Source organism: Urocitellus parryii, chromosome X, assembly GCF_045843805.1.
Source record: "Urocitellus parryii isolate mUroPar1 chromosome X, mUroPar1.hap1, whole genome shotgun sequence".
Lineage (NCBI taxonomy): Eukaryota > Metazoa > Chordata > Mammalia > Rodentia > Sciuridae > Urocitellus > Urocitellus parryii.
The window spans coordinates 126,448,788-126,476,643 of NC_135547.1; the positions used below are offsets into that span (position 1 = coordinate 126,448,788).

The 27,856-nt window shown below is 44.2% G+C and overlaps 1 protein-coding gene across 1 annotated transcript in view; it reads right to left on the reverse strand.

Moving 5' to 3' along the window:
• Positions 1-3,964: 3,964 nt before the first annotated feature.
• Shroom2 (shroom family member 2) overlaps positions 3,965-27,856 on the reverse strand; it is a 131,495-nt gene continuing 107,603 nt past the window's right edge. The window contains exons 6-10 of the mRNA XM_026414577.2: positions 18,290-18,967; positions 16,203-16,754; positions 14,860-15,031; positions 8,646-8,918; positions 3,965-6,683 (exon numbers count right to left, since the gene is read on the reverse strand). Coding sequence (XP_026270362.2) covers positions 6,417-6,683; positions 8,646-8,918; positions 14,860-15,031; positions 16,203-16,754; positions 18,290-18,967 — 1,942 coding nt within the window. The 3' untranslated portion in view covers positions 3,965-6,416. The remainder of the gene's footprint in view (positions 6,684-8,645; positions 8,919-14,859; positions 15,032-16,202; positions 16,755-18,289; positions 18,968-27,856) is intronic.

A 27,856-nucleotide genomic window follows, 5' to 3' on the forward strand; every position in this document is an offset into this window, starting at 1 on the left:
GACTTCGATGCTGCCTCAGTTGGCACACGCATAGAAGTTGGAGAATGTTTGAGGGAAAGGAAAATTAGTTCATAAATCAAAGCTGTGGGCTCCCTCTGAAGTTCCAGGACCAGGAGGGGAGGGCAGAGAGGTAGGAAGGAGTCCACTGGTGTTGTTCAAACACCATTAGAAAAGTCACTTTGTGCTCAACTCAAATCAGCAGCAGCTACAGATCTGTTCTGCATTCCAGCCCCAGTCCTCCTTCAGAAAAGCCAAAGGAGGATGAGTGCATTCAGATAGTTTCCTCAGGAGAGTCATGGGAGTGGGTGGCTAAGGTGTTTCACAAGGCAGTGATGAAAGCAACACCCCCTGCATGCAGGTGGAGCAGGAGGACAGGGAGGACTGTAGAGATCCTACCATGTCCCGCTAGCCCAGGAGAGAGATCCAAGTTCAAAATGCAAAGTCTAGTTTCTACTGAACACATCTCTTTCACATCCTAATAAAGTTGTCAAACCACAAGCTGAACCATCGTAAATCAAAATCCTAACTCAGAGATCATGTGTACAGATAACAGAATAACATTTCTACTTACAGCCTAAGAAAGGAAGAATATTCTGACACACGGACGAACCGGGAGGACATTGTACTAAGTGAAACAGAAGTCACAGAAGATCATCAAATGATTCCACCTAAATGAGGCGCCTGAAGGACTCGCATCCATAGAGACCGGAAGTAGGATGTGGTTACCCTGGGTCAGGGCAGGAAGGAATGGGGAGATGGCATTTAATGGGAATACAGTTTCGTTTGGGGAAGGACAGAAAGTTCTAGAGATGAATGGTGGTAATAGTTGCACAACAATGTAAATGTACTTCATGACACTGAACCATACCCTTAAAAATGGTCCAAGTGGTGAATGTTATCTTGTATATATTTCTCTCTCTCTCTCTCACACACACACACACACACAAGAATATACAATAAAGGACAAATCTGTACTAACCAGCAGCGTACTCTTCAAGTGAACTGGAAGCTCAGGATGATCAGTGACTCGGGCCAGCAGGACAAGGATGAGGCTCCTCTTAGGTCCCTCCTGGCTATTTGTTGCTGGCTTGGTGGCCAAGGCAGCAATGGGGTCCCATCCTCACCATGGATAAGGAGGTCCAAGACCTTCTGTTCCACCTTCTGTTGTCACATTCTACCACCTATTGTCTCACCTTCCAAGTTCTCACTTGCTAGTTCACGAATAGCAGGGTAGCTGCCATCACTCTATGGATCCCAGTGCTGTCTTTGGTTTTTTTGTCTTCATCATGGTTCCTTGTGATCGGTTAGCCTTCATGGGGGTGGGTATGTGTATTAATGGATCACAGCAGTCTACTTCCAAGACCATCTGACTGAAATGTCTCCCATCACTTTCTTGTGCCTCTCGCCCCAAATTGTTTCTAACAGACTTGAAGGTAATGTCATTTTTATTTTTTAAATTATTTTGTGGTATTGGGATTGAACCCAAAGACTCTCTACCATTAAGCTACATCCCCAGTTCCCACCCACCCCCGCCCTTTGAAAACATTTTAAGAAGGATGTCGATGGCTGCCAAGGCTGGCCTGGAACTTGAGATCCTTCACCTCAGCCTCCTGAGTCACTGAGATTATAGGCATGCTCACAGTACTCAGCAGTAAGGCCATCTATTTGAAAGGCAACGGCAGAGAGAGCGAAGTGACACATGCCTAGAATCCCAACATCTTGGAGACTGAGGTGGAGGATCGCAAGGTCAAGGCCAGCCCTGGCAATTAATGAGACTCCCCATCTCAAAAAATCAAAAGGGGCTGGGGGCAAAGTTCAGTGGTAGAGTGCCCCTGGGTACAATCCCCTGTATCACAATAAGTAATATGAAAAGGCAATGATGAGTGGCATCTATATGTCAAAGCCCACCAACACCACATCAGGAAACACACTGTTCAACTCATGGGAAACAATCTCCTTCTGGTTTGGGTCTTGAATCATAGGCCTGTTTGAAACATGTCCACCTGGGTAAGACATGAATACATGGAAGGAGAGTCCTAATTGGTGAGAAACAGACTTCTAAGATTGGAGATGGCTTCAAGTGAAGTTTCTGTAGGAAACACAGCTGCGAAGTAGGCAAAGTACATCAGCAAGGCAGGACTCGGGACTGAATGTTAAACAGAAGTCAAAATTCCCTGACAATGCTTTCTGTTCACAGCATTTCTACGATAAGGAATTTATCCCAAGCAAATGATCAGAACTATGTATGAAGATATGAGACAAATTATAACTAGGACAAAAAGGGGAAAATCCTTTTAGATACACTTAGAATATAAGTCCAATAAGCTATATCATGCCCTTAAAACAGGCAAGTACACAGTCACTATACTGAACTATCAAGAAAATCACTCCAAATGTTGCTATGTAAAAAAACAGACTGCAAAAACATGTGGCCAGCCTATGTCTGATTTGTTAAAAAGTAAAAAGCAAAAGGGAGAAATGTGGGGGGAAGCATGAGAAGAAGGGAAGATTGTGTAGATATGTTACCTCTCGCAGCAGGATGGTTAAATTAAGGATGCTGAGATGGGGGGTTATCTTGGATTTTCTGAGTGGGCTCCCTGACACCATAAGCATTGTTGTAAGAGGGAAGTAGGAGGGTCTCCTGGTGGAAGAGATGAGATAATGGAAACAGAGTTGAAGAGAATTAAGATGCTAAGCAGCAAACTTGAAAGTGCAGGAAGAAGCCATGAGAAAGGAATGGGGTAGTCTCTGGAAGCTGGAAACAAACAAATTGTTTCAAAGGACATTCCTGCCAACACCTTGACTTTAGCTCAGTAAGGCTGGTGTCAGACTTGACACACTTCTGATCTTGAGAATGGTAATAAATTAATGTTTTAAAACACTAAGTTTAGAGCAATTTGTTACAGCAGTCACAGGAAACTAATTCAGTGCCGGTTTCTGGCTGAGGTGGTAAGCAACTATGCCTGCTCTTTGTTGTCCTGCAATGTTTATTTTTCTGTAACAACTATTGAGAAACAACTCAAGACTCATGAATTCACCTCTAGGGTCTGAACCACTATCTGTGGTTTCAGGAAGCCACTAATGGGCTGGGGGTGGTGATTTGGAAAGTATTCCCTATAGAAAATGGGGTACTACTCAAATCACAGCTTGGACAGCACTTCTCTAACTGGTTCCAAGCACATCAACACACTAATGTCAAAGCAGGACATGTCCAATCAGAGGGGAAACAGGGGATCAAAGATGCTAGGTCACCTGCTCATGTCAATGCAACTAAGTAGTGACGGCTTTGCTCCAGAGAAACTGTCTTTGTGACTTTGGATGCTTTGGTGTCACTCCATAGGATGTGCTTTGGTTACTGGAAAGTCAACAGGTGTGACATGACCAAAGCCATAACAAGCACCTTCATGACTGGACTTGTTCTGTTATGTACCTGCCAAGGCCATGCCCAGGCCTGATTGCTGGTACCAGGAGGAAGAGGAGAGGTCCGTGGTGTAGAGCCCAGCTTGGATCAGTCACTGATCTACAAACATGTGAGCTAAGTCAATACTGCGCACTCTACACTGTTGAGATTTCATAGTTACTTGTTACACACCAGTACTGATGCAAGAGCTAATTGATATAACCTGTGTTTCAGACTTTTTCTGACTACAACTGATTAGCCTTAACCACACAGGCAAGATGCAAGCATACAGTCAATACTAAAGTTTACTCAAATGGCTTAAGAATCTAATACATGGTGAAGATTTAAGAGTATGTTTTTTTCTTTTGATGGTGGGGATTGATCTTGACCTGACTCCCATGTGCTCTACAAATGAGCTACACCCCAATATTCTGATGTTTTTAAAAAATCTGCAACATAGGTAAATCAAAGACATGCTCCATTCACTCAAAGAGACATTATTTATTTAGTTAAAATCAAGCAAGATGATCTATTGATAGAAAGTGTCAAGCATGAAATCTGCACACATTTGCCACTGTGGACTGCTGGACACAAGCCACAGACAACACCCCTGACCAAAAGAAAGCTTGCTACACAGAGCGTCCCACAGCTGTGCTATGACAGAGGGTGAGGATCAGCCACCACCTACGAATGCCCAGGGCCAATCAATAGCACCAGATTGTTTTTACATGTAAGAACATCACTATATACAAGATATGTACACCGCTCACTGGAATCTTTGGGTCCCCGCTAACCAGACATTTAAGAGGCAAACAGGGTTACAGATGAGAAGGTTGTGATTATGTGTGCTTTACTAAAAGGATACTAGAGCACTATGTATTGCTATGTAGAAGAAAGTCCTAAAAAAAGACACAAAAGGGCAGAGTGCAGACACACACATTTGATTCTTCACATTTTACACACTTATCATTAAAATGATCACAATACTGTACGTGAGGGGAAAGGATCACAGGTAAAAAACTTTGTCTAAATTAAAAATACAACATTCTAAAATTACTTGAGGGGGTCTATGGACAGTCAGCTTCGGCTTGACTGCCGTGACTGACATTCACAGCAAGGAGCCACCAGGTGGGAAGGGGCAAGATGCCACAGAACAATGGCAGGGCAGGGACGTTTCAAGTTAGAAGTAGCTGAATTCAACAGGAGCAAACACTTCTGAAGAGGCCTTCAGCCTTTTGGCATGTGTAGGATGCCACAAAGGCAAGGTTTATTGCCTGCATCGAGGAAGCTTGCCAGTTTGGACTCTGCTGTGCAGAATGCATTATGGCATCAACACAGTGCCTCTGGAGCCCAGCTCAGCAATTCTGGCTCAGGAAGTGTGGATTCAGGTTCTTTCAGACATGCGAGCGTGTGTGTGCACGCATGTATGTGCATGAGCACATATGTGTGGGTGTGTGAATATGTGTTTTGGGAAGGCTATGGTCACTGATAACAGAGGAACTCCCGCACCTGCTAGAAATTTCTTTTAAGGGATTAAGGGGAAATTAAGATTCAAAGGATCCTTTGATAAAATAAATGCTCTAATAATCCCTAAACATCAAGTCATCCGAGGGACTTGCTTACCATTAACCATGCATCTAGTCCAGTGAAGATGTTCTGAGGAAACACACCAGATCTACAATTACTACATAAAATAAGTAAGTAATAACCAAACCACCAGCGATTGAGAATCTTTTCAATGTGCTTATTTGCCATACATATATCCTCTTTGGTGAAGTGTCTGCCCAAGTCTTTTGCCCACTTTTTAAATTGGGCCGTTTTTCCCCCCCCCTACCATTGGGTTTGGGGAGTTCTTTGTACATTCTGGATACAAATCCTGTGTCAGAGACATGGTTTGCAAGTGTTTTCTCCCAGTCTATGACTTGTCAATTGGGAATCGAGGCATGAGTACTGTTTTAATGAGTAAGACTCTCTTTACAACCAAGACATAGGGCACAGAATCTTTAAACACTGTGGCAGAAAAAGATCAAGTGTGGGAATAGACAGTCCACAGAACCTCTGAAAAACCAGAGGAAGAAGTCTTCCAGTACAAGGAATGCAGCCCTCAGGCAACAACAGACTTGGAGGACAAGAGAGAAAACAAGCCAATTATCATTAATGATCATATGCACACAAAGTTAATGTTCTGGGTGGAAAAGTCATTTAAAAATATTCCATAGGTTTTGGGAAACTAACAAGAACATTATTACTGGACATACTTTTAACCACGTAATTTTACTTGGCTGGAAAAGATTATACGGATGTCAGTGAGAACTACAGGTATTTGTTCTGTGTGTGGGTGTGTTTTAAAGCATGCATGCGATTTAAGTGGCAATTTTAATCTTCGAATGAATGCACCCAACATGTAGGTTGTTCATTTCACAGCTGGTTTTTAACTATTAGGAAACCTTTCACCTTTCCCACACATTAATAAATTATCAGCATCATCATCATGAGTTTTGCTGGGTCAGGTAACATCATCAGATGATAGAGACAACAAAGGACCACACTGTTGGATGAGCAAGGACAAAACACAGCAGCCCGTGTCCGGGTGAGTCACAAGAGAAGTGCGCCAGGATCTCCCCTCTCAAGCACCCCCAGGACATGCTTGGTGACTTCCCGGCCCGGAGCTGGTTTGGCATCTGAGGACAGGAGGAACGGCAGGCCCACTGCTGAAAATGACCACATGCATGTACCGCAGGCCCAGCCCTCGTCCTCCATGGGGCCTCGCCAGCCAGCAGAGTCCAGCTTCATGTAGAGTCATGCATGACACAAACTCTGCTCAGCATTCCAAAGCAAAATCATAAAATTAAATAAACATCCTACACAAACACAGACATTATTGCTTTTCTACTAGCCACTGTGCTATATGGAGGAATCTCGTTCCAGGACATAAATACAGGCTGGGGTTTCCACTTGCATCCTTGGGAACGGAGCTTGAAGGATTTGTGTCTGACCTCTGCTGGGGACAGGTCTCTTATTTGCCTCTTTCGGGCTGCAGGCTGTCAAACAGGCACTTTAGCTGCTCTTCCCCGAGGTGTATTTTGTCTTCCAGCTCCCGCTGCTCAATGATGAGGGCCGACTTCATCTTCACAAAGTGCGCGTAGTCTGCCAGGCTGTCCTCGCTGAGGTAGGCGGCCAGGATATCAAACACGATGCGCTCACGGCGGTCCAGGTTCTCTTTGAGTTCCTTGGCATCCTCATGCTGCTGGATGAGGACTCTCTGCTTCTCGAGCAGCGACTGCTGTTGAGGGACAGGGAGAGAAAGAAGTCTGTTGAGCGCAAGGACCAAGGCAGGGGTTCCAGCTAACCCTTTGAAAACCAGGCAGCTTTGGGCGCGCTGGTCCCACAGCTGTCCATCAGATTATCCAATGGCATCCACACAGAAATGTTCGGGAAATGGGCAGCATGAGCCCTGAGGCTGTGGCAGGCTCTTGCCTCAGTCCTCTGGGGAGCGGCATAGGGCTCCTTGTGGGTCTCCTGCCACTGTCTGCCTTGAACAGTCAACAGAAATCATGATGAGCAAAAGGGTAATCAGGTGACCAGAAACTCAGACTTCTGAGATGTTCATAAGGGGCAAACAAGTTGGGGAATCTGTGTCAAAGCCATCTCCTGACAACACTGTGGGCAATTTGGGGAAAGGGAAATGGCCTAAAGAAATTCCAGAGTGGGATTTCTAAACCTTGTGCCAGAGAGAGCCTGTGAGTATACTGCCAGACAAGGACAAACTAAGGAGCAGAGTAGGATAGAAGGGAGGACTAAAAGAGGCCTTGGGATCAGGCCCCTCACTTCCTACAAGGGCCCTCTTTTGGGAATCAGGAGACCCTGTTCCCAATACATGACACTCACAATCACTCTCTCTGCTCACAGAACACAGCTAGCTTCCCTACCCACTCCAAATTAAAGGAAAACTCAGAAAGGATGAGATGAACGTTTTCTCTGTCTTCATATTCAGGCTGGCAGATGCCAACGTTCACTTTCAAGGAGCAAGTTTCTTCCTTTCTTTTCTGGTGCTGGGGATGGACTTTGGGCCAAGCTCATGCAAGCCAAGCACAGGCTGTACCACTGAGTGACACCCCCAGCCAGAGTTCCTGACTTTTACCTAAGCACCAGCATATCTGTTCTGTTGCTTTGCGCTGTTGCAGTGGGTGCTGGACAGCGGCCAAAGGAAAGAACACAAGGACACGGTAGCACTTTGCAAGGTGCCAAACACAAAAAAAGTCAGTGAAGAGGAATTATTACAATAAACAGTGTCCCACACCAGGAACTGCCCTCAGCATGCTACTCCTGAGGAATGCCCAGAGCAACAAGCACTCAGTGTCCTGCCAGCTTCAGTGGAACACCCGACTCCTCGGGTGTGCGGAAGAAGGACACGGTATATTTTCAATGAAAGAGACCAGGTCAGGCCAATTCATTCCAATCCAAAGGTAAACAGATGCTAATTGGTTCAAGGATTGCAGTTCAGGTTGTAAAAAAATCAGCAGGCCTCTTTAGTGCCTGGAAGCTACTGAGATGGATGGGGTGGTGGGCATTTTATTATTCATAAGGGTGATTATTTTAAAGGCCAACTGTGTGCAAACAATGAAATTAGATGCTTTTCTGATATTCATCCTATGAGGTAAAGCCAACAAGGTAGATAGTATTCCCCTTATTATGCATATAATATAATTCAAAGACCCAGTGAGAAATGTCCCCAGAGCAGCACACTTCAGGACTGGGAGAAATGTTAAACAAGCCCTTTACTTCTTTCTAGACTTCTGGACACACTGGTGCTAAATCATAAGCAGCAGCAATCATAAAACACCATCAACAGCTGAGTCAGGAGGAGAAAAATCTCCACCCATGGACATGGGTTCCAAGGAGAGATTATTGTGAGTAATGATCAGAGGGAATAAATAAAAAAGATGTCAAAGAGAGACAATGTTCTTTGGGAGGGCTCCCAGCAGCTCTGCAGCCCAGTGACAATGGCTCAATTCTTTGCACTCCTACCCCAATTCCCTTTATCTAACATTCTCTTTCCCTACATTAAAAGGAAAGAGAGGTGGGTGAGCACTGGACATTTCAATAGCATCTTGCACTGGGAGGTGGACAGGCCACATTTAAACAGCGCTAGGCTTCAAAGAGCTGACTTTCCCAACACCCCAAGGACAGCCTTCCCACAAGACTGCCCTGTTCCCATTTCCCAGCTGGATGTGTCTATAGATACCCGGTCACCAGGAGATGGACTGTCATCCAAATTATTGAGGGCATTTTCCACCCGGGCCAGGCGGCCTGACAGCGAGAGCAGAAGGTTCACCACTTTGTCCAGGTCCCCGACGAACATCCGGAACTTGTCAAATTCATTGGGTTTGCACACATCTTTTGCGATGGCCTCCACCTCGTCACCAAGTGCGTTGTTGGCCTGGATATCCTCCAGCAGGCTCTCCCGGGCTTCCCGGAGCACTTGCAGTTTGCGACTGATGCTGTCGATGAGTTCCTGCTATTGGGGCAAGGGTGGTATGGACACACTCATTAGCACTGCCCCAAGCCAGGCGCCCCTAGTTACTGCGACGGCAGCACATGCCACCTGGGTGGAATTCAGCAGAACTGAGTGAAAATCAATTTTCACATCACCAAACAATGGAGGAATTTTATAAGATTAGAGGAAGGAGGAAGACTCCTGGCTAAATTATTGACATTTGATAAATAAAGTGAATACATAAAATTACACAGATAAATAAATGAAAAGTAAAGCTTATTCTCATTCTGTTAATGTCCTATCGGACAATACTGGAGTTGTCCCAGTTATTCACAGTAGAAGCCATTCCCACCTGTATCTTTGCAAGGATTCACATAGTCCATGGGATACTTCATGCTTTGTCCTTTGGAATTTTCCAAATTAAAGATTTACATACAAATTATTGAGTTTCATGTCTAGTACTAAAACCTAGGATTCAAAGTGCCCTCTACATATAATTAGCAATTAAAAATTAAGACAAAGGGATGTCAGCGACTGTAAAGGAACATAATGACTTTGACTTGAAATGGAAACAAATGACTATTTTTTTATTATGGCAAAATATACTTAAGACTTGCTATTTTTATTCCTGCCCTCTCCCTTTTCTTTTTAGTGCTGGAATATAACCCATGGCTTCACGAGGTGCCCCAGCCCTCATCTTAAGCAGTTTTAAAGTGTACATTAAGGACATTCACACTGCTGTGTAACCGTCACCAGTACCCACCTCCACAGGCCCTCCACCTTCCCCAGTGGAAACTATGTAAGTAGTGAACACTAACTCTAGATCCCAGCTCCCACACCAACATTGAGCATTTTTTTTAAAAGATCACAAAATGTGAAAGGTATGAGCAGGGATTGTATCCTCTAGGTTCAATCTGCCTTCTGTTGCTCAGCATGTCTGGCTCTGCCCCAGATTAAATGGTAAGCTGTTTTACAGCCAGCCAGTCTCATTGCTGATTAATCTGCACAATTCTCCTAAGAAGGACCACATGGAGTTTATAAATTTCTTTGGCTTTTCTAGGTCAGGATGTCAAGACATTTTCTCCTTACAATTAACAACAACCACCCACCCCCGCAAACCAAACAGATATGAGTCTAGGTTCATTTCTCCCTTTTGCTCCCTCACATACTGGGGATTAAACCTGGGGCCTCTTGCATGCTAGACCCTTCTACACCCAACCCTTCTTTCATGTTGTGCTCACGTGTACATAAGCACACACACACACACACACTCCTGTGTGTCTGTTCACCAGACTGTCTGCAGAGATTGTTTAAACCATATTCATTAAGCCAAGTGAAATATGCCAGACCCCCCAAAATCTGACATGCAGAAATTGGACCAAAATAAGGAAAAAACAAAGTTGTGGGGTGGAGGGCCGTGGTAGTTTCCATGAAAATAGGAGAGAGATCAGAGGATTAGAGAAAGGGGATTGTAGGGTGGGGGAGAGGAGGAATGTGAAGAGGGAAGAAGAGTGGAATGGATCTGAACAAACTTTCCTATGTATATTTACAAATATACCACAGTGAATTTCATCTTCATGTATATCTATGATGCATTAATTAAAAAAATATATATATGTAAGAAAGATCACTAAGAGTAGAGAAAAGGAAATGGGGAGAATGAAGGGGAGGGAAAGGGGAAGTACCAGTGACTGAATTGGAGGAAATTGTATTCCATGCTTGTATCATGACGCCAAGATGAACCCTAACATTATGTATAACTAAAATGAACTAATAAATTATTTAAAATGCACCTTCAAATCCCATAGCTGAGAAAATGCCATATTTTTGATACTGATCATTTGAGAGAAAAGCACAAAACAGAAAGTATAGAGAACTTTCCAGATTCTTACCTGATGCCAGTACTGACTTAAGTAACTAATCTCAGCCAACGGAGATACCTCAGACGGAAGAGGACCCCTAGCCAGTGTTCTATGTTTGTTTTGATGCAGGGGTGTGGCATGCTATGCAGTATTCTACCATTGAGCTACCTACCCCCAGCCCCTCAATAATTATTCAGCGCTATCAACTGAAGAATGAATGTGATGAAGATCTCACACCAGCGCATGAAAACTGTCCTTCAAAACCCACCTCGACTGGACTGCCCTGAAACTGGGCACTCTGAAGAGTCTAAATGCCTTCTTTGATTCTTTGATGTCTTATACAAATTTTTATTTAAAAATATATTCCCTTTGTTAAAGGGCCACTAAAAGGTACAGATACCGGCTTCCAAGGATTCTGAGACAAGACCTGACTCAGGGTGGCACATAAATATACACAGCTGTCAACATCAGGCAGGGTGCTGAGGTTTCACCACTGTGGAGTGTGCTGCCTGACAAGCCTACCCACTTCTTTTCTGTAGCACGTGGCATTCCGGGAGGCCAGGATAAGACTATGTGGTAGCCAGGTACAGGCTGCCTCTACCTCTCCATTGAGATGGGCCAAAGCTTGGGGGTTGGCTCCCAGGACTCCTCTCTTTCTCCAACTGGCTTAGCCCCAGATACCCTCCTTTGGTTTCATTCCATGGACAAAAGCAAGGCCTTTTCTTTCTGGGCTTTGCATTCACTTCCTTGCTTAAAAAGGAAGTTGTAAACCTCAGAGATTCGAAATTTAAACCGCCTCCTGAAGAATGCCCATAAGGTGGGCAGAGTCCACCTAAGCTACCCCAGATGTAGAAACTTACTTAGCCCACCTAGCATGATGCTTCCGTATAGGCCACCAGAATCTCTCATATATTCTATCCCTGCTTAAGAGCTCCCACTCCCGCACACTTTCATATGTTGACAGCATTTGAAGGCCTGGTATGGGAAGGTAATTAGGGTAGGGGTCATGAGAGTGGGACTCCTGTGATGGCATACGTGGCTTTAAAAGAGGAAGGGAGATCTGAGCTAGTGGCCTACACTGTCTTACCATACAATGCTCTCCACCATGTTACAATGCAGCAAGAAGGCCTTTGTCAGGTGCCAGCACCATGTTCTTGAACTTCCAGCCTCCAGAACCTTGAGCTAAAATCTCTATTCTTCATAAATTGTAGTTGGTGACATACTATTATAGCAATGGAAAATGGATGTCTGTCTCTCTCTCTCTCTCTCTCTCTCTCACACACACACACACACACACACACACACTTACTCACATATAAAAGGAGGCTGGCAGTGTGGCTTAGTGGTAAAGCACTTGCTTAGCATGTTTGAAGCCCTGGGGTTCTATCCCCAGCACTGCAAACATAGAGGACAATGTGCAATTGGGGTTTTGCTATTTTCCCTTATTAAGCAGCTATAGAGCAGGTAGCCAATCAAATCCTGATGTACACGATGTCACTGGTAGACACACCTCTACTGGTGTAGGCTCTGTGAACAAGCATGACATCATGAATGTGTGAGTGCTGGACACGGGGGGAAAAGAGCGTAGCAGTAGCCTGTCAAATCAAGGGGTAAAAATAGGACCGCAGAATTGCTGACAGCACAGAGAGCTGTGATTTCTATAGCATGTACAATGGCCAAACATATGTGTATTCAACTGAAAATCTAAGTTGGCTTCGACCTCACAGTAACTCACTCAGTCCCAAAGCAGTCATTTCTGGTGAAGAAGGATCCCAACTCAGAGCAGAGGGACAGAGTGGCTCCCAGATGGAGGTGGGTGGCATCCAGGCCTGCACTTACAAAATCCATTACATCCTGTCTAAGACCCTGAACCCAGGGTCTTAGACAGCCTAATATAGGTAGTCCTCTATATTAGGCTAGAGCTAAATTGAAATGGTTCAGACTGTCTGGTTTTACTTGTATGTCTTACAGTTTTTATGGTGATGGGGATTAAACATAGTAACATTCTACCAATGAGCTATGTCCCCAGGCTTTTTTATTTTTTGGAAACAGGGTTTTACTAAATTGCCCAGGTTAGCTGTGAACTTGTGATCCCCTGCCTCAGCCTCCTGAGTAGCTAGGATTACAGCATGCACCCAAGCCTGGCTGATTTTTCTTGTTTTATGAGAAACAACTGAAAAAGTTTTCGGTTCTTTTTAAGAGGAGATTCTGTAATCAGAATAAAGCAATGTTACCCTGAGCCAGAGTAACACCTCTAAAAGCCCCAAGTCCAAAACTCTCACTTTCCATTTCCCTATTTAATTCCTCGAACCAAAAAATTATTGCTTCCTAAAGTGAAAATGGTGCCCTTCATAATATATCTATCATGATTAAAACCAGTCAGTAATTTTTTAAAAATTAATTTTTAGTTGTAGTTGGACACAATACCTTTATTTTACTCATTTATTTTATGTGGTGCTGAGGATCAAACCCAGGGCCTCGCACGTGCTAGGTGAGCACTCTACCACTGAGCTATTTCCCCACCCAGTAATATTTTTTAAATCACTAATGACATAGACTCTGAACATAATTGTTTACAAAGGTCTTGTTTTTTAAAAACAAATCAGTACTTTTTTATACAAATTCCTTCCATTATGCTGGGTCCTCAGCTTGCATTAAAAGTACCCATCCCCCCCACCCCAATACTGGTTACCTCCTTTTCTTACCCCAGTACTGATAATTATAGCAAACTCCAGGCCCTTAAAATAAACACCACATGCTGCCCTCTGAGCCTAGTTTTATTTGACAATGCCATAGTCTCTTTATGCTAAATATAACAGGTAATTACTCTAATGTCACATGTCTGGCTACTGATACATGTGAAGGTTTAAAGCTGACATGATAGCAGTGACATTGATACAACTCTGTCCCTACAGTGACTGTCATGATTGTCCACAAATCGAGTACTATTTGTACCTCATCTCCAAGCTGACCCCTTGTCCACGTAGCTCCAGCCCCTGGCCTCTTCTGCTTCTCCAAAACCTTGTTCCCAGGCTTGCCTGCTGTAGGACCTCTGCACCCACCAAATCCCCTTCTGCCTCTATCAGACATCCCAGAGTTTGCCCCTGATGTCAGTCTGGTTCTCTCATTACAGTAACCCCCTCATTACAACCTCCCCTAGGTCACACTCATTTGTCTCTATGCCTTGACATAGTGTGTCAAGGGTGTACAAACTGTCAGGGAACAGAAAATATTATTTTAGACTTTGCAGGCTATTAGATTACTGTTGTAATCAGTCAATTCTGCCATCCTATGAAAGCCACCATCGACCCTGTGTAAATGAATGGATGTGGCTGTGTGAATAAAACTTTATTTACATAAGCAGGTGGTGGGCCAGGTTTGCTATGCCTGTATCATATGTTTATCTTTGTGGTGGCTGTTCATCTCTCCCATGAGATGAGCAGAAGTATTTTGTCTACTCTGAACTCTCAAGGGCCTGGGTGAATTCTTAGGAGTTGAATACCTGATGGCTTTTGGCTGACAAGGTTCTTTCTGATCCAATGTTTGATTTATTTATGATCAAACATTGAGTTACAGATATTTGAAATTGATATTCAAGGAAGACAGGTGACTCACTGATGGTCAGACAATGAGGTCCCCTGGATTTTAATTGTGGTAGAAAGGAACTATCTATTTAACTTAAAGAGATTGTTATCCACTTGACCTAATTTGACATTGATTCTTATTAGAAAAAGATGGCAGAAAGACCCTTACAGAAAGACTTTTACAAAAAGATGAGAACAAAGAATTCATCATAAAGCGCTTTCTAAAGTTGTCCCACATTTCCTTGTCCTGCATGAAAGCTAAACACAAATGCCCTCAAAATGTGGGGTAGAGTCTCTGCTAGGGTAGAAAAGTGTGGTCCCAGCACCTCCTGCCTGCCTGTTTCCCGCAGCACATTTTGTTTTTTGTGAGACAGAGTTTCTATTGCCCAGGCTGGCCTTGAATTCCTGGGCTCCAGCCATCCTCCTATCTCAGCCTCCAGGGCAAACTGGGCTCCAGATGCCTGCCACCACACCCAGCTTAAAGTATAGTTGTATTTTGGAATTCCTCTTTCCTACCTTCTTCACGGACAGGTCATGGTCCAAGTCACTCCCCGAGTACTCCTCAGGCTCCTGCTGCTCCTGCAGGTCCTTCATCTTGATCAGTAGCTCCGCCTTGGGGGCTGATGTGCTGTAATAGGTGGAATTGGTGGCCAGAGACACGGAGGCAGGCACACTTGGCTCTTCCTTCCTGGGTAAGGAGGTCAGAACTTCAATTAACTGCAACCAGATGTACAGACATGTCCCTGGGTTGTGACAGATAAAAGTCAGCACTAACAGAAAGACATCAGCCAGGGAGATGAGGTAGCCAAAGAGGAGGAAAAAAGGTAGTGATGAGGTTAAAACTAAAACAAAACTCCTCACCAAATAGATACTTAGTCTATGGAACACAGTTGGTTTTTTCTTTCCTTTTTTTTTTTTTTGTGTGCGTGTGTGATTATATATATATATATATATATATATATATATATATATATATATATACACACACACACATATATATAAGAGAGAGAGAGAGAGAGAGAGAGAGAGAGAGAGAGAGAAAGAAAATACGCATGTATGCGCGTGTACTTAACGCACATGCTTCTTGGTACCAGGAACTAAACCCAGGGTCTTACACATGCTAGCTTTTACTATGGAGCTACACCCTGAGCCCCTAGTAAACTGAAATGCTTAAAAAAAAAAAAAATCTCTAAGGAATGAAAGAGCTGTTCAATATCCATCCCATCCTCAGCCAAGAAGCAATTGTGATGTGCTTCAGAAAGATAGAAAGTCAGGCAGACAGACAGCATACAGACTAAACAGAAAAAAATAATTGATAGGTCAATAGAAGATAGGAATAAAGGGAGAGAGAGCGAGAGACAGAAGACAAACAGATGGACAGATGGTCTCTCATACTAAGGCAGGGTTTCTCAGCCTCAGCACTAAGGGCATGTGGGTTGACAGCAGCATGCCTGGTCTGTTCTCACTACATGACAGGAGCACTCCCCTCTCCAGCATGATAGCCAAACATGTCTCCAGAGATTGCCAAGTGCCCTCTGGGGCACACAATGGCCTCTACTGAGAATCTGTCTTAGGGGAAAAGAGACCTGTGCTCATTGTCATGTCATGCCAGCCGCAAGCCAAGGAGCTTAGCTGCTGCAGCTTGTATTATCATGCCTATGCCAGGCCCCAAAGTCACCACGCCCAAAACTTCTGCCTTTTCTACTGGGATGCTCTCCAAAGTGCTAAGCAATGGAAACCATTATGAAAATCTGTGCCCCAAAGACTGGAATCACAAGCAGATGTGGCCCTCCTCCCTTTTTAAGCCAAAGAAGCTCTGGGCAGAATCATGCACCCGTTGGAAAGTGACATCCACTCACTTCTCCTCCGTGGTTCTGGGAGAGGGGATCTTGGGGAGCAGCTTCCTCCGCTGCTGTGCTTCCTCTAGGAGATGTTCATCTTTGGGGAATATCCCCTCCATTAGGTCCATGGTGGTTTTGATTTTCACGCTGGGATCCAGGATATCAGCCAGGGATTTATCCTTTCCCACGATCTCCCTGGCCAGCTCCTCCGACTTCAGGTCTTCCATGGTCTTCTCTTTAGTCTTCATGTAGCTGAGCCCAGGAGGGGAGGCACAGACATTCTTTGCAGGTGGTATGGGGGTGCTGGAGGGCTGGGGCTCCAGAGAATGGGCTTTGTGTGGGGCCTCAGTCTCAGCACCATGGCGGGTATACACGCAGAAGCGGGAGTAGCACTGTTCGGATGTGCTCAGGGTCTTGATCTGATCTCTCTCCAGACCACTGGGCAGCACAGGCAGCTCAGCTGGGCGCGCCAGGCTCTGGCGGCTCTCCTTCTCAGGCTGGCTCTCCGAGTGCACGATCTTGATGGGCACCATCTTCACAGTGGTGTTGTTGTCCATCACCCGCTCGATTCTGGAAAGAGAAGAGTTGTCCCCTGAAGTCCTTGCAATAGATGGATTCCAACCCAGGACTCAGACTGGTGGGTCCCTTCCTAACAGGGAACCTGATTAAGATCCCTGACCAACCACCCACCTGTAAGGAGCTGCCAGATCATATGTCCTAGATAAGACAGAGGTGGTTGAGAGGTTTTCCCCATCTGATTCCCCATGGGGTCTCTAGACCCTGAACAGTCTAATTAAAACTGTCAGCCACGCACCTATAGGCATTTGAGGGGATCTTGGGGTTGGTTGAGGAATATGAGGTCTGTTTAATGTTCATTTGTTTTTATTCCAATGATAGTGCAAACTTTAATAAGCCCTGCTTGGTTAAACTTATAGCAAATAGGCATTTTTCACAGAATCATGATGAGTGCTTCAGGTCAGGGTTTCTCAGTGCAGGTTGGCACACACCTGCTTGAGAATGTCCTCAGGGCCCCTTGGAGTCCGCACTGGGCACTTCCGCCCATGGTCCCACTTCAAAGACTCTACAAGTGCATTCCACCCTCCACCGAACACCTCAGGCTACCTTTTGCATAGATTTTCAAATGACTGTGATGATCATCTCAGCAATAAACAGTGAACTTGCTACCCAACAAGGGGCACACGTTTCCTTAAAAAAGGGGGTGGGGAGGTGGGAAGGGCCTGGTAAAAGGAGCCAGGGAGGCTCCAACAGCACCCAAAGAGAGAGAATGGGAAGAAGACTCCTGGCCAACACCACAGGGCCTCACCCAGGACAACAAATGCCTGCTGCTCTCAGAGGTACCGAGCTGGGCCATGTTCATGGAGACTGTGCCCAAAAGGCTATCGGAGCCTAAGTGTTTTGAAAGAACACTCTGGGGAAAGAGAGCCATCTACTGGTGCCAGGAGGAAAAAAACCTAGCCAAACTTCCACAACTCAAGCTGGGATGTGTTTTGTTTAGCTTCTTTCTTTCTATCTATCTATCTATCTATCTATCTATCTATCTATCTATCTATCTATCTATCTATCTATCATGTGGTGCTGAGGATCGAACCCAGGGTCTCACACCTGTGAGACAAGTGCTCTACCACTGAGCTATAGCCCCAGCCCACGTTGTTTAGCTTTTTACCATTTAAAAAAAAGTGCAGAAAAAAGTGAGTATGTTTATTTGCTTATTTACTCTTTGAGTACAGAAGATGATACATAGGCCCTTGTGACAAGGGCTCTAACCACTGAGCTATATCCCCAGCTAAGTACTATATGTGCAAGAAAAATACATCCCTAGTCTGCAAATACCTGTGGGTGACATAGATATAAATGCATTCTGCTCAGGTGAAGAGAATGGCTCTTCTCATTGGAAAAGAGCAGCCCCCTGAGTTAAAATTCCAAGTAATTTCCCTCCAACAGTTATTTCCCAGGAGCAACTTTAAATCCAGTGTCTTAAGCCACTGCAAGGCACCAGTTGCAAACCACCTGGGAAGGAGTCACTGAAACCAGCACCTATAGGAGAAACAGGATGAACACATGCTACCACCGCCACAGGACAATACCTTGTTGAATTCTCATCTTGGATGAGCAGGGGGGGTTTGTCTGTCAGCTTCTGGGGGGCGAACTGAGGCGAGGGGGAGCGAGAGGTCTCCATGGTGGTTGCCTGTAGGTGCTGGAACCTGGAAGGGGGCAGTGCTTCCGGCCGAGGATGGGACGTGTCCTCATTCACATGCTGGATGTCACACTCGTGGGTGGTAGCCTTTGGGGTGTCTTGAGGCTGGGTACTGCTGAACACAGAGGGGCTATGGGAGAGGGGCTGGTGGGTCACACACGCCTCCAGGGACACAGGGGATGGCGCTGGGATGGGCCTGCCAGGAGCAGCCGGCTGAGCGTCTGCAGGTGCACTGTGCTTCCTGGGCTCGCGCTTGGGCGGTGGAGGCCTCTGCGGGGCTGGCCTCTTGGGGAGTGCTGCTGTGCTCACTGGCCACGAATCCTCTCCCTGAGCATGTGGGGACGAAGGGGTTCCCTGGGACAGAGGTCCTGAGTCTTCCCGTGTGTTCTCTTCTGAGTACCTATAATCGCGGGGTAGAGTCCCTGCTCGGCCCCGGCCCTCCTGGGGCAGCTCTGAGGCTTCCCAAGTGCGGGATGATTCAGACAATGTGAACGGGGTCTGTGGGTTCTGATCTGGTGGGTCCTGTGGTGCTCCTGGGCTCACTGCCAGACCCTGGGCATCTGCTTGCCTAGAGGAAGAATGCAAAAGAATAAGTCAAGAATTCCAATTAGCACTCTCCCTGCATGCACCTGAAACCCTTGACAATCCCCTTAAACCACTTTAAGGAGTTAAATTCACATATGCTTTCTCATACCTCATCCCCAGACAACATGAGGCTGTATGTTGGTATGGTATACCATAGAACACGAGGCATCAGGACGCATGAGCACACACCCCAACTGCACTTTTTCAATAAAAAATGACATGGAAGTTTTAGAAAACCAAGTTTTCTATATGAAAATTCTCAGCTCTGTTCAGAACCATGTACTTCAACTTATATTTTTACGTGGCTTTACGGGAACCTGTAATATACACAGGGGAAGACCTTTCTCAGATGGGCTGCCAATCAATTCACTCAAAAAACCTTTAAAACCAGTCATGCGTGATGATAAGCGAGAAAAAGGCAATTTTCTTTGGAAACAACCATGTCTCATGGATCTTTCGTGTCACGTGAACACAGGTGTTTACACACATATACATACATAAAACATGCGTCACACACACACAGAGGCAGACTTCATATGCATGCTTACATGTTTATCAGTCCGTCGCTGAAGCTTACAACTGTCAAATGTGCAACAAGTGAGCCGGCCCTACCTTTGCCCACACATTCCTTCCTTCCATCCAAGAGTAATAAAACAGACCTCAGATTTAAGGAAGTAGCTTTTTGCATTTAAAACAAAATGACTTGAGGGCTGGCATGTAGCTCAGCAGTCCATCACTTGCCCATGGGAAAGGCAGGCCCTGGGTCTGATCCCCAGCATCACCCAATAAAAGGACCTCTGAGTAGTTAAGGAGATCCAAACTAGGGCAGCAAACAGACACCCAATAGAGAGGCCTCAGTATCAATAAGAGACATAGCTCTGTAGTGTAGCTTAAGTTCTGGTATTGTATTCTGGTATTTTCTTGCTAAGGATTGCTTTAGCTATTCTGGTCTCTTATTTTTCCAAATAAATTTCAAGATTGCTGTTTCTATTTCGACAAAGAATGTCACTGGGATTTTAATAGGAATTGCATTAAATATGTTTTACGATTTTGGTAGTATGACCATTTTGACAATATTCTGCCTATCCAGGAGCATGGGAGATCTTTCCATCTTCCGAGGTTTTCCTCAATTTCTTTCCTTAGTGTTCCATAGTTTTCATTGCAGAGGTCTTTCACCTCTTTTGTTAGATTGATTCCCAGGTTTTTTTTTTTTTGAGGCTATTGTCAATGGAATAGTTTTCCTAATTTCTCTTTCAGTGGATTCAATGCTGAATTATAGGAATGCATTTGATTTATGGGCGTTGATTTTATATCCTGCTACTTTGCTGAATTCATTTATTAGTTCTAAAAGTTTTCTGGTGGGATTTTTTGGATCTTCTAAATATAGAATCACGTCATCAGCAAACAGTGATAGTTCGGGTTCTTCTTTATCTATTTGTAACCCCTTAATTTCTTTCTTTTGTCTAATTGCTCTGGCTAGAGTTTCAAGGATGATGTTGAATAGAAATGGTGAAAGAGGACATCCTTGTCTTGTTCCTGTTTTTAGCAGGAATGCTTTCAATTTTTTCTCCATTTAGAATGATGCTGGCCTTGGGTTTAGCATATATAGCTTTTACCATGTTGAGGTATGTTCCTACTATCTTTAGTTTTTCTAGTGTTTCGAACATGAAGGTGTGCTGAATTTTGTCAAGTGCTTTTTCTGCATCTATTGAGATGATCATATGATTCTTGTTTTTAGGTCTATTAATATGATAAATTATGTTTATTGATTCCCATATGTTGAACCAACCCTGCATCCCTGGGATGAATCCCACTCGATATGGTGCACCATCTTTTTAATATGTTTTTGTGTGCGATTTGCCAGAATTTTATTGAGAATTTTTGCATCTATGTTCATCAGGGATATTGGTCTGAATTTTTCTTTCCTTGATATGTCTTTGTCTGGTTTTGGTATCAGGATGATATTAGCCTCGTAGAATGAGTTTGGAAGGGTTCCCTCCTTTTCTATTTCATAGAATACTTTGAGGAGTATTGGTGTTAATTCTTTTTTGAGTCTTGTAGAACTCGGCTGAGAATCCATCTGGTCCTGGGCTTTTCTTGATTGGTAGGCTTTCGATGGCATTTTCTATTTCATTACTTGAAATTGATCTGTTTAAATCATGTTTGACCTCTTCATTCAGTTTGGGTAGGTCATACGTCTCTAGAAATTTGTACAGATTATAGTAACTAAAACAACAATGGTATTGGCACCAAAATAGACTTGTAGACCAATGGTACAGAATAGAGGACACAGAGACTAACTCACATAAATACAGTTATCTAAATCTAATACAAGACAAAGTTGCCAAAAACATTCACTGGAGAAAAGACAGCCTATTCAACAACTGGTGCTGGCAAAATTGAAAATCCATATGTAGCAAAATTAAATTAAACCTCTATCTCTCACCCTGCACAAAAATCAACTAGGTACTAAAATAGAGACACTGAAGTTAATGGAAGAAAAAATAGGCCCAAATCTTCAGCACGTCAACCTAGGATCTGATGTCCTAAACAGGAAAGACTCCCAAAGCTCAAGAAATAAAAGCAAGAATCAATAAATAGGATGGATTCAAATTAAAAGCTTCTTCTCAGCAAAGTAAACAATTAATAATGTGAAGAGAGAGCCTACAGATTGGGAGAAAATCTTCACCACACGCACCTCTGATAAAGCATTAATCTCTAGGATATATAAAGAACTCAAAAAAAATTTAACACCAAAAACAAACAAACAAACAAACAAACAAACCAAACCAGTCAATAAATGGGCTAAGGAACTGAACAGAGACTTCACAGAAGAAATACAATTATCAACATATATATGAAAAGGTAATTTCTCTAGTAATTAGAGAAATGCAAATCAAAACTACTCTTAAGATTTCATCTCACTCCTGTCAGAATGGCACTCATTGTTGAGAGCCACAGCCAAAGGGGCCCCAGCAAACTTCCAGCTGCCAACTGATTGGCTCCTCTGTGGTGATGCTCATTGGGCTGTTTCCCCGCCCTTTCAGACCAGGGAGCTGCTCATTGGGGGGACTTTTTTGGCTCTGCCCACGCAACCCAGCTAACCGGCCTCAAGAGCAGGAGGAGTGGGGGAAGTTGAGAGGCTTGTGGGAAGCCGGTGGTGGCAGTTGGGCTCTGAGGGTTTTTCCTGAGGAGCTGTGTGGTGTGGCGTGTGTGTTCTAAAAATAAAGTTCGTTTCTTTTGACAAGTGGCTCCTGAATTGTGCCCAGCCACACTGCGGCAACTCATCAAGAATACAGGCAACAATAAATGTTGGTGAGGATGTGGTGGAAAAGGCACACTCATACATTGCTGGTGGGAATGCAAATTAGTGCAACCACTATGGAAAGCAGTATGGAGATTCCTCAGAAAACTGGGAATGGAACCACCATCTGACCCAGCTATCCCACTCTTTGGTTTATACCCAGAGGTCTTAAAATCACCATATTATAGTGACACAGCCACATCAATGTTTATAGCAGCTCAATTAACAATAGTTGGACAATGGAACCAACCTAGGTGTCCCTCAATAGATGAATGGATAAAGAAAATGTGGTATATATACTCAATGGAACATTACTCATCTTTAAAGAAGAGTGAAATTATTTGCCAGTAAATGGTTGGAATTGGAGAATATCATGCTAAATGAAATAAGCCAATCCCACAAAACCAAAGGCTGAATGTTTTCTCTAACACATGGATGCTAATTCACAATAGGGCAGGGGGTACTAGGGAAAAATAGTGTTACCTTAGATTAGGTAGAAGGAAGTGATGGGAGGGGAAGGAAGGGGATGTGGGGATAGGAAAGATAGTAGAAGGAAACAGACATTATTACTGTATGCATATGTGTGACTACATGACCAATGATTCTGCAACATGTACACTCTGAAAAAATGAGAAATTTTATCCCATCTATGTATGATATATGAAAGTGCATAAATGCATTCTACTATCAGGTATAACTAATTAAAACAAATTTTAAAAAAGATCTAGTTAAAGCAAAAAAGAGAGAGAGAGAGAGAGAGAGAGAGAGAGAGAGAGAGAGAGAGAGATATACACAACTTATTTACTAATAAACAGAACAGTGGAAACCTTCACTCCAGGGCTGGCCGTAAGGCCCAGGAGATGCACCTACTTCTGAACCATGTCTTGGAGCAATCTGGACATGATATGTGGTAATCTGGGTGCTACAGATGGCATGTGCAGTACTGGAATCTAGACCCTGTTGGTGCCGGTACTGCAATGTCCTGGGTGAGGGAAAAGGGTCCCTACCAGGGTTAACAGATGTTCTAGAGAAGAAAACGTACCATAGACCAGTGCCCTCCTGTTCCCCTGTATCACCACAGGCTCAGAAGGAGCTGGACCCTACAACTCCAAAGTCGGGGCTAAAGTTCTCAAAATCTTGAGAAGGGCAGAAGAGCTTAAATCCCACTGAACCTTGAAAGAGGGCATGAATGTTCTGATGCAACACAGCAACCGAACTTAGAGCTTAAGAAAGTACCAACCCAACTCGAAAGTTTGATTTTTAACTGTATTAGCTTGACACTCATGGAAACTCCTAATTTAAAGTTTTATCAAAAAAAAAATTGGATACCACAATAAATGGCTTAGAGAACAATAACCAGTTTAGCACCTGTCTGGTTATAAAATAGGATGACATTTGATGCTGTCAAATTGAAGATGCATTCTAAGAGGTGCAACTCATGGGTCAGGTCTCCCGGTTTCATTTCAATATTTCACTTCATTTTAAAAAGCTGAGGTGTATGTGAATTCTTCTTATTAAAACTCCTAAAATCTAGCATCCATAGGCCCATCTAAAAGCACCTGGTATCTGTTATTTAATAAATAGCCACCATATCACATAAAAGGAAAATTAAATGAGCTGCAATTTTTGCCCCAAATCTACATGCCTTTGGCTACCCGGAGGCATACTGATTTAAAAAAGGAGCTCTACTTACAAAACCATCTCTTACTGCTAACCTCTGATCTCAGGCTGGGGTGCTCTGCAATCCACCCAGAAATGGCAGAGAATTCACCTGCCAAAGGTAAACTCACTTGCTGGGGACAAAGTCCCTTTGAGAAGGGAATAATGACTCAGAGCAGAAGATCCACTAAAAATGTTCCACAGCCTCCTCCCTGCCTTACTAAGGGACATCCTGTGCGGGAGTTGAGTGCTCTGTTCTCTAGGGGAGTGGTGTGAGCTACAGCAGCCCTTCAATTCTAGAAGCCTAGCATGTGGTACTCCACCTAGACGTTTTTTATTTAGGTAGGCACGATAACCTCAGGGCCTTTTGTTCCCCACCTTCCCCTTTTTTCTTGATTCTGACAAACCTGCAAACTCTAAGCTATAAAAGCACTAACTGGTTTTAATTGTCCTAGTTAAGAAACCAGGCAATCAGGTCATGGTGACAAACATGAAAAAAAGGACAAAAAATCCCCCAGGAATTTAGGGATCCAAGAGACAACTTAGTAGATAATGAGCATTTGTATGTAGGGGGTGCATCTGTGTTGTATGAGTGTAGTCATATGTATGGAGCGTGTGTGTGCCTGTGCTAGTATGTCACATACAGGTGCCGTATCGTTCTGTAGGTTGTGTGTATGTGGGTGTGTGTTACACATTCACGTCTGTGTTATATATGTGTATCTCTGGACCTGCTATCAACATTTAGTTTATTTTAAAATGTTTATTCCTTCTTTGTACTTTCTACAATAAAGTAAATAGTGATAGCAGGTCAATAAAAAAAAGCAGGACAATAAGATGACTTAGGGACTCTGTGTTGCAGCACAGAAGAATGACCCTGGAGCAGAGAGGTAAGCCACACAAAGGAACATTTCAAAGGCAGTTGAATTCCAGAGTCCTGGCAATTGATATTCATGCTAGGCTGGCTGTTCGTTCTCATGCAAAACATGCTAATGACATGTTACCAAGGAGAGAGCTGCAGTCAGTTCTGAGAGGGGAGAAGGCTGGCAGCCTCCAGGCAGGAGAGATTCCAGGGACCTGCCACTGGAACTTGGGATCTCACTGCAAGGGCCTCACTGTTGAATAGGCAGGCGCTGGATGCTCTAGAACAGAACCACAAAGCCAAACAAAAGTAATCTGAAGAGACCGAGCATACGGGAAAGATTGCTTTCCGTGCCTAGTATTCCGACACACTGTCATAGGGCAGAGACTACCGTTAGAGGGAAAAGCTCAAACGCTCTTGAAATCCCATCAACATCACTATTATTCACACGGATGGTTTTTGCTCCTGCTACAGAGACGGCCAGCCCCATGTCTAGTTGTGAGGTTTCCATATAGCAGAGGTAACTGTTTTTATTTCCAGACTCCATCTGCTCGCCACATGCTCTCTGAAAATACGTCAGGGTGAAGAAGGCAGATGCACTCCCAGGACCTTAACTCATGACCTACTACTAAATAAAAGTATGGTACATGTCCTTTCCCACCCCTGCCCCTCTCTCCTGAACAATCCTACCAACGACAGAAACCAGGTGCTCATAAAATCCAGGGTGCCTTTGCCAAGTCTCTAAGATAAATTAAATTTGGGGATCACCACAAAAGGACAGAGGTAGGCATATCTCTGGGCTTTTACCCTGTTACCTGTTAAAAGCAGGGTCTGCTCTTCCCCAAACACAGCACAACCCCCCAAGGCCTCCAACCTGGGAAGGGCATCCCGAGGCAGGCCAAGGCAGCCTGTTGAGGCATACTAACATTGGTTGTGGGTGTCAATAAACGTGATATTGTAAAATATAAACTTGATCAGAAATCACAGAAGGCTCTTCTACCAACACAGTGCCCCATAAATCCCAAATGAGTGGGAAAAGGAGACAGTGGGGGAAGGCACCAGAGCCCAAGATAGGCTGCCCACTAAGCTATCAATCAATGAGTAGACAAACATTTAAATGCCATGAGCACCCAAGAATAATGGGCATCGGCCACTTTCTTAGAAATGCCAATTTACCACAGGACTTCCCAGAGCACAAACAGCCGTGAGGCAGGGGCTGTCTGAGCTCGGTATGCCCAGTTTCCAGGCATGAAACAATATAGGCCGAGTATCTGTCATTTGAAATGCTTGGTACCGTAAGTGTTTGGGATTCTGGAATACTTGCATAGACATAATGAGACATCTTAGGGCTGGTATGCAAGTCTAAACACAAAATTCATTTATGCTTTCTATAAAACTTACGTACACAGCCTATGTTAGTCAGCTTTTCATAACTGTGACAAAATACCTGACAAAAACAACTGAGGAGAAAAGATTCATTCTGGCTCATACTTTCAGTCCATGGTTAACTGGCTCCAAGACAAAAGGGTGTGGCAGGAGGGAAGCTACTCAGCTCATGGCAGCAGGAAGTAGAGAGGGTCAAGATAAGCCCTTCCAGCATACCCCTGCCCCAGTGACCTACTTCCTCCAACTAGGTCCTGCTTCCCAGTAGCCCATTCATCTATCCGTGGGTTAATCCAGCGATGGATTTGATGTATTCACCCACTCATGAGGTCAGAGCCCTCGTGAACCAACAGTTTCACCTTTGAACACTGGTACATTCCCTAACCGATGAGCTTCTGGGAGACATTCCAGACCCAAGCCACTACAGAGCCCAAAGATGATTTTATATAACCTTCTTTAATGTGCCTGAATTTGACTCTGACCGTCACAGTGTGGCGTGAGGTCGAGCGCAAGCTTTGTCCACTTGTGGCATCTTGTCAGTATTAAGACATTTCAGATTTTGGACGACTTCAGACTTGGGGTTAGAGATGATCAACCTGTATTTACCGAATGAACAGATGGGCTGATAATGACAAAGGAGAGCTCTGTTTCCGCAAGTTCTGCTCAAACTCCTGTGTCTTGTAGAATGAGCTTCTGAGAGAACATAAGCCCTGAATCACCATTAACTCACTTGATTCTTTACTACAACATCTAGGCCACAGCCTCCCTCTCTGTCGGCCCCAAGCAGGTTCTCTTTTCCAAGATCCCAAAGCCACGTGGGAAAAGCAATTACTTGAGAAAAATCAGATGAATTTTATTTCTTCAATGTCTTCACAGATGGATAAAAGGATTTGCAGCTTCCCCGGGGTATTATTTTTGCTTGCAGGGACTGGGATGCCACACGGTAATGAAGTTGAATTAGACAGACCGATAAGTAATTTGTGGTTTAGCAGAGGCCATGGGGGCAGGGACAACAGATGAAGAGAGAAATTCCAATCGCAGATGATCCAAAAGCAAATTAACAGGTACTGACTTCTTGAGGGATTACCAATCAGTAATAAAGATTTCCTAGACTTGGAGGATTTTTCCCCGCAGTGGTGCTAGTGAGTAAACCCAGGAATACACTACCAGAGCCACATCCCAGCCCTTTTATTTTGAGACAGGGTCTTGCTAAGTTGCCTAGGTCCTGAACTCGTTATCCTCCTGCCTCAGTCTCTCAAGTAACTGGGATTACAGGAATGTGCCATAAAGTCCAACTTAGATTTTTGTTGTTGTTGTTGTTTGTACTAGTGGTGATGGTGGGGTTTTGGTTTTTCTATTCCCCGTCCCCCCCCCCCCATTTGGAGCAGGGGTTGGTTTGGGAATGAACCCAGGGGCACTCTATCACTGAGCTGTATCCCCAGCTTTGGGGGGCTGCTGGGGATTGAACCCAGGGCCTTGTGCATGCAAGGCAAGCACTCTACTAACTGAGCTTCATCCCTAGCACCCCCAACCCTTTTTTTTTATTTTGAGACACTAAGTTGCCCAGTTTGTTCTTGAACTTGCTATCCTCCTGCCTCAGCCTTCCAAATCACTGGGATTAGGATTACAGGTGTAGGCCACTGTACCAGTTTAGATTTGGAAATTAC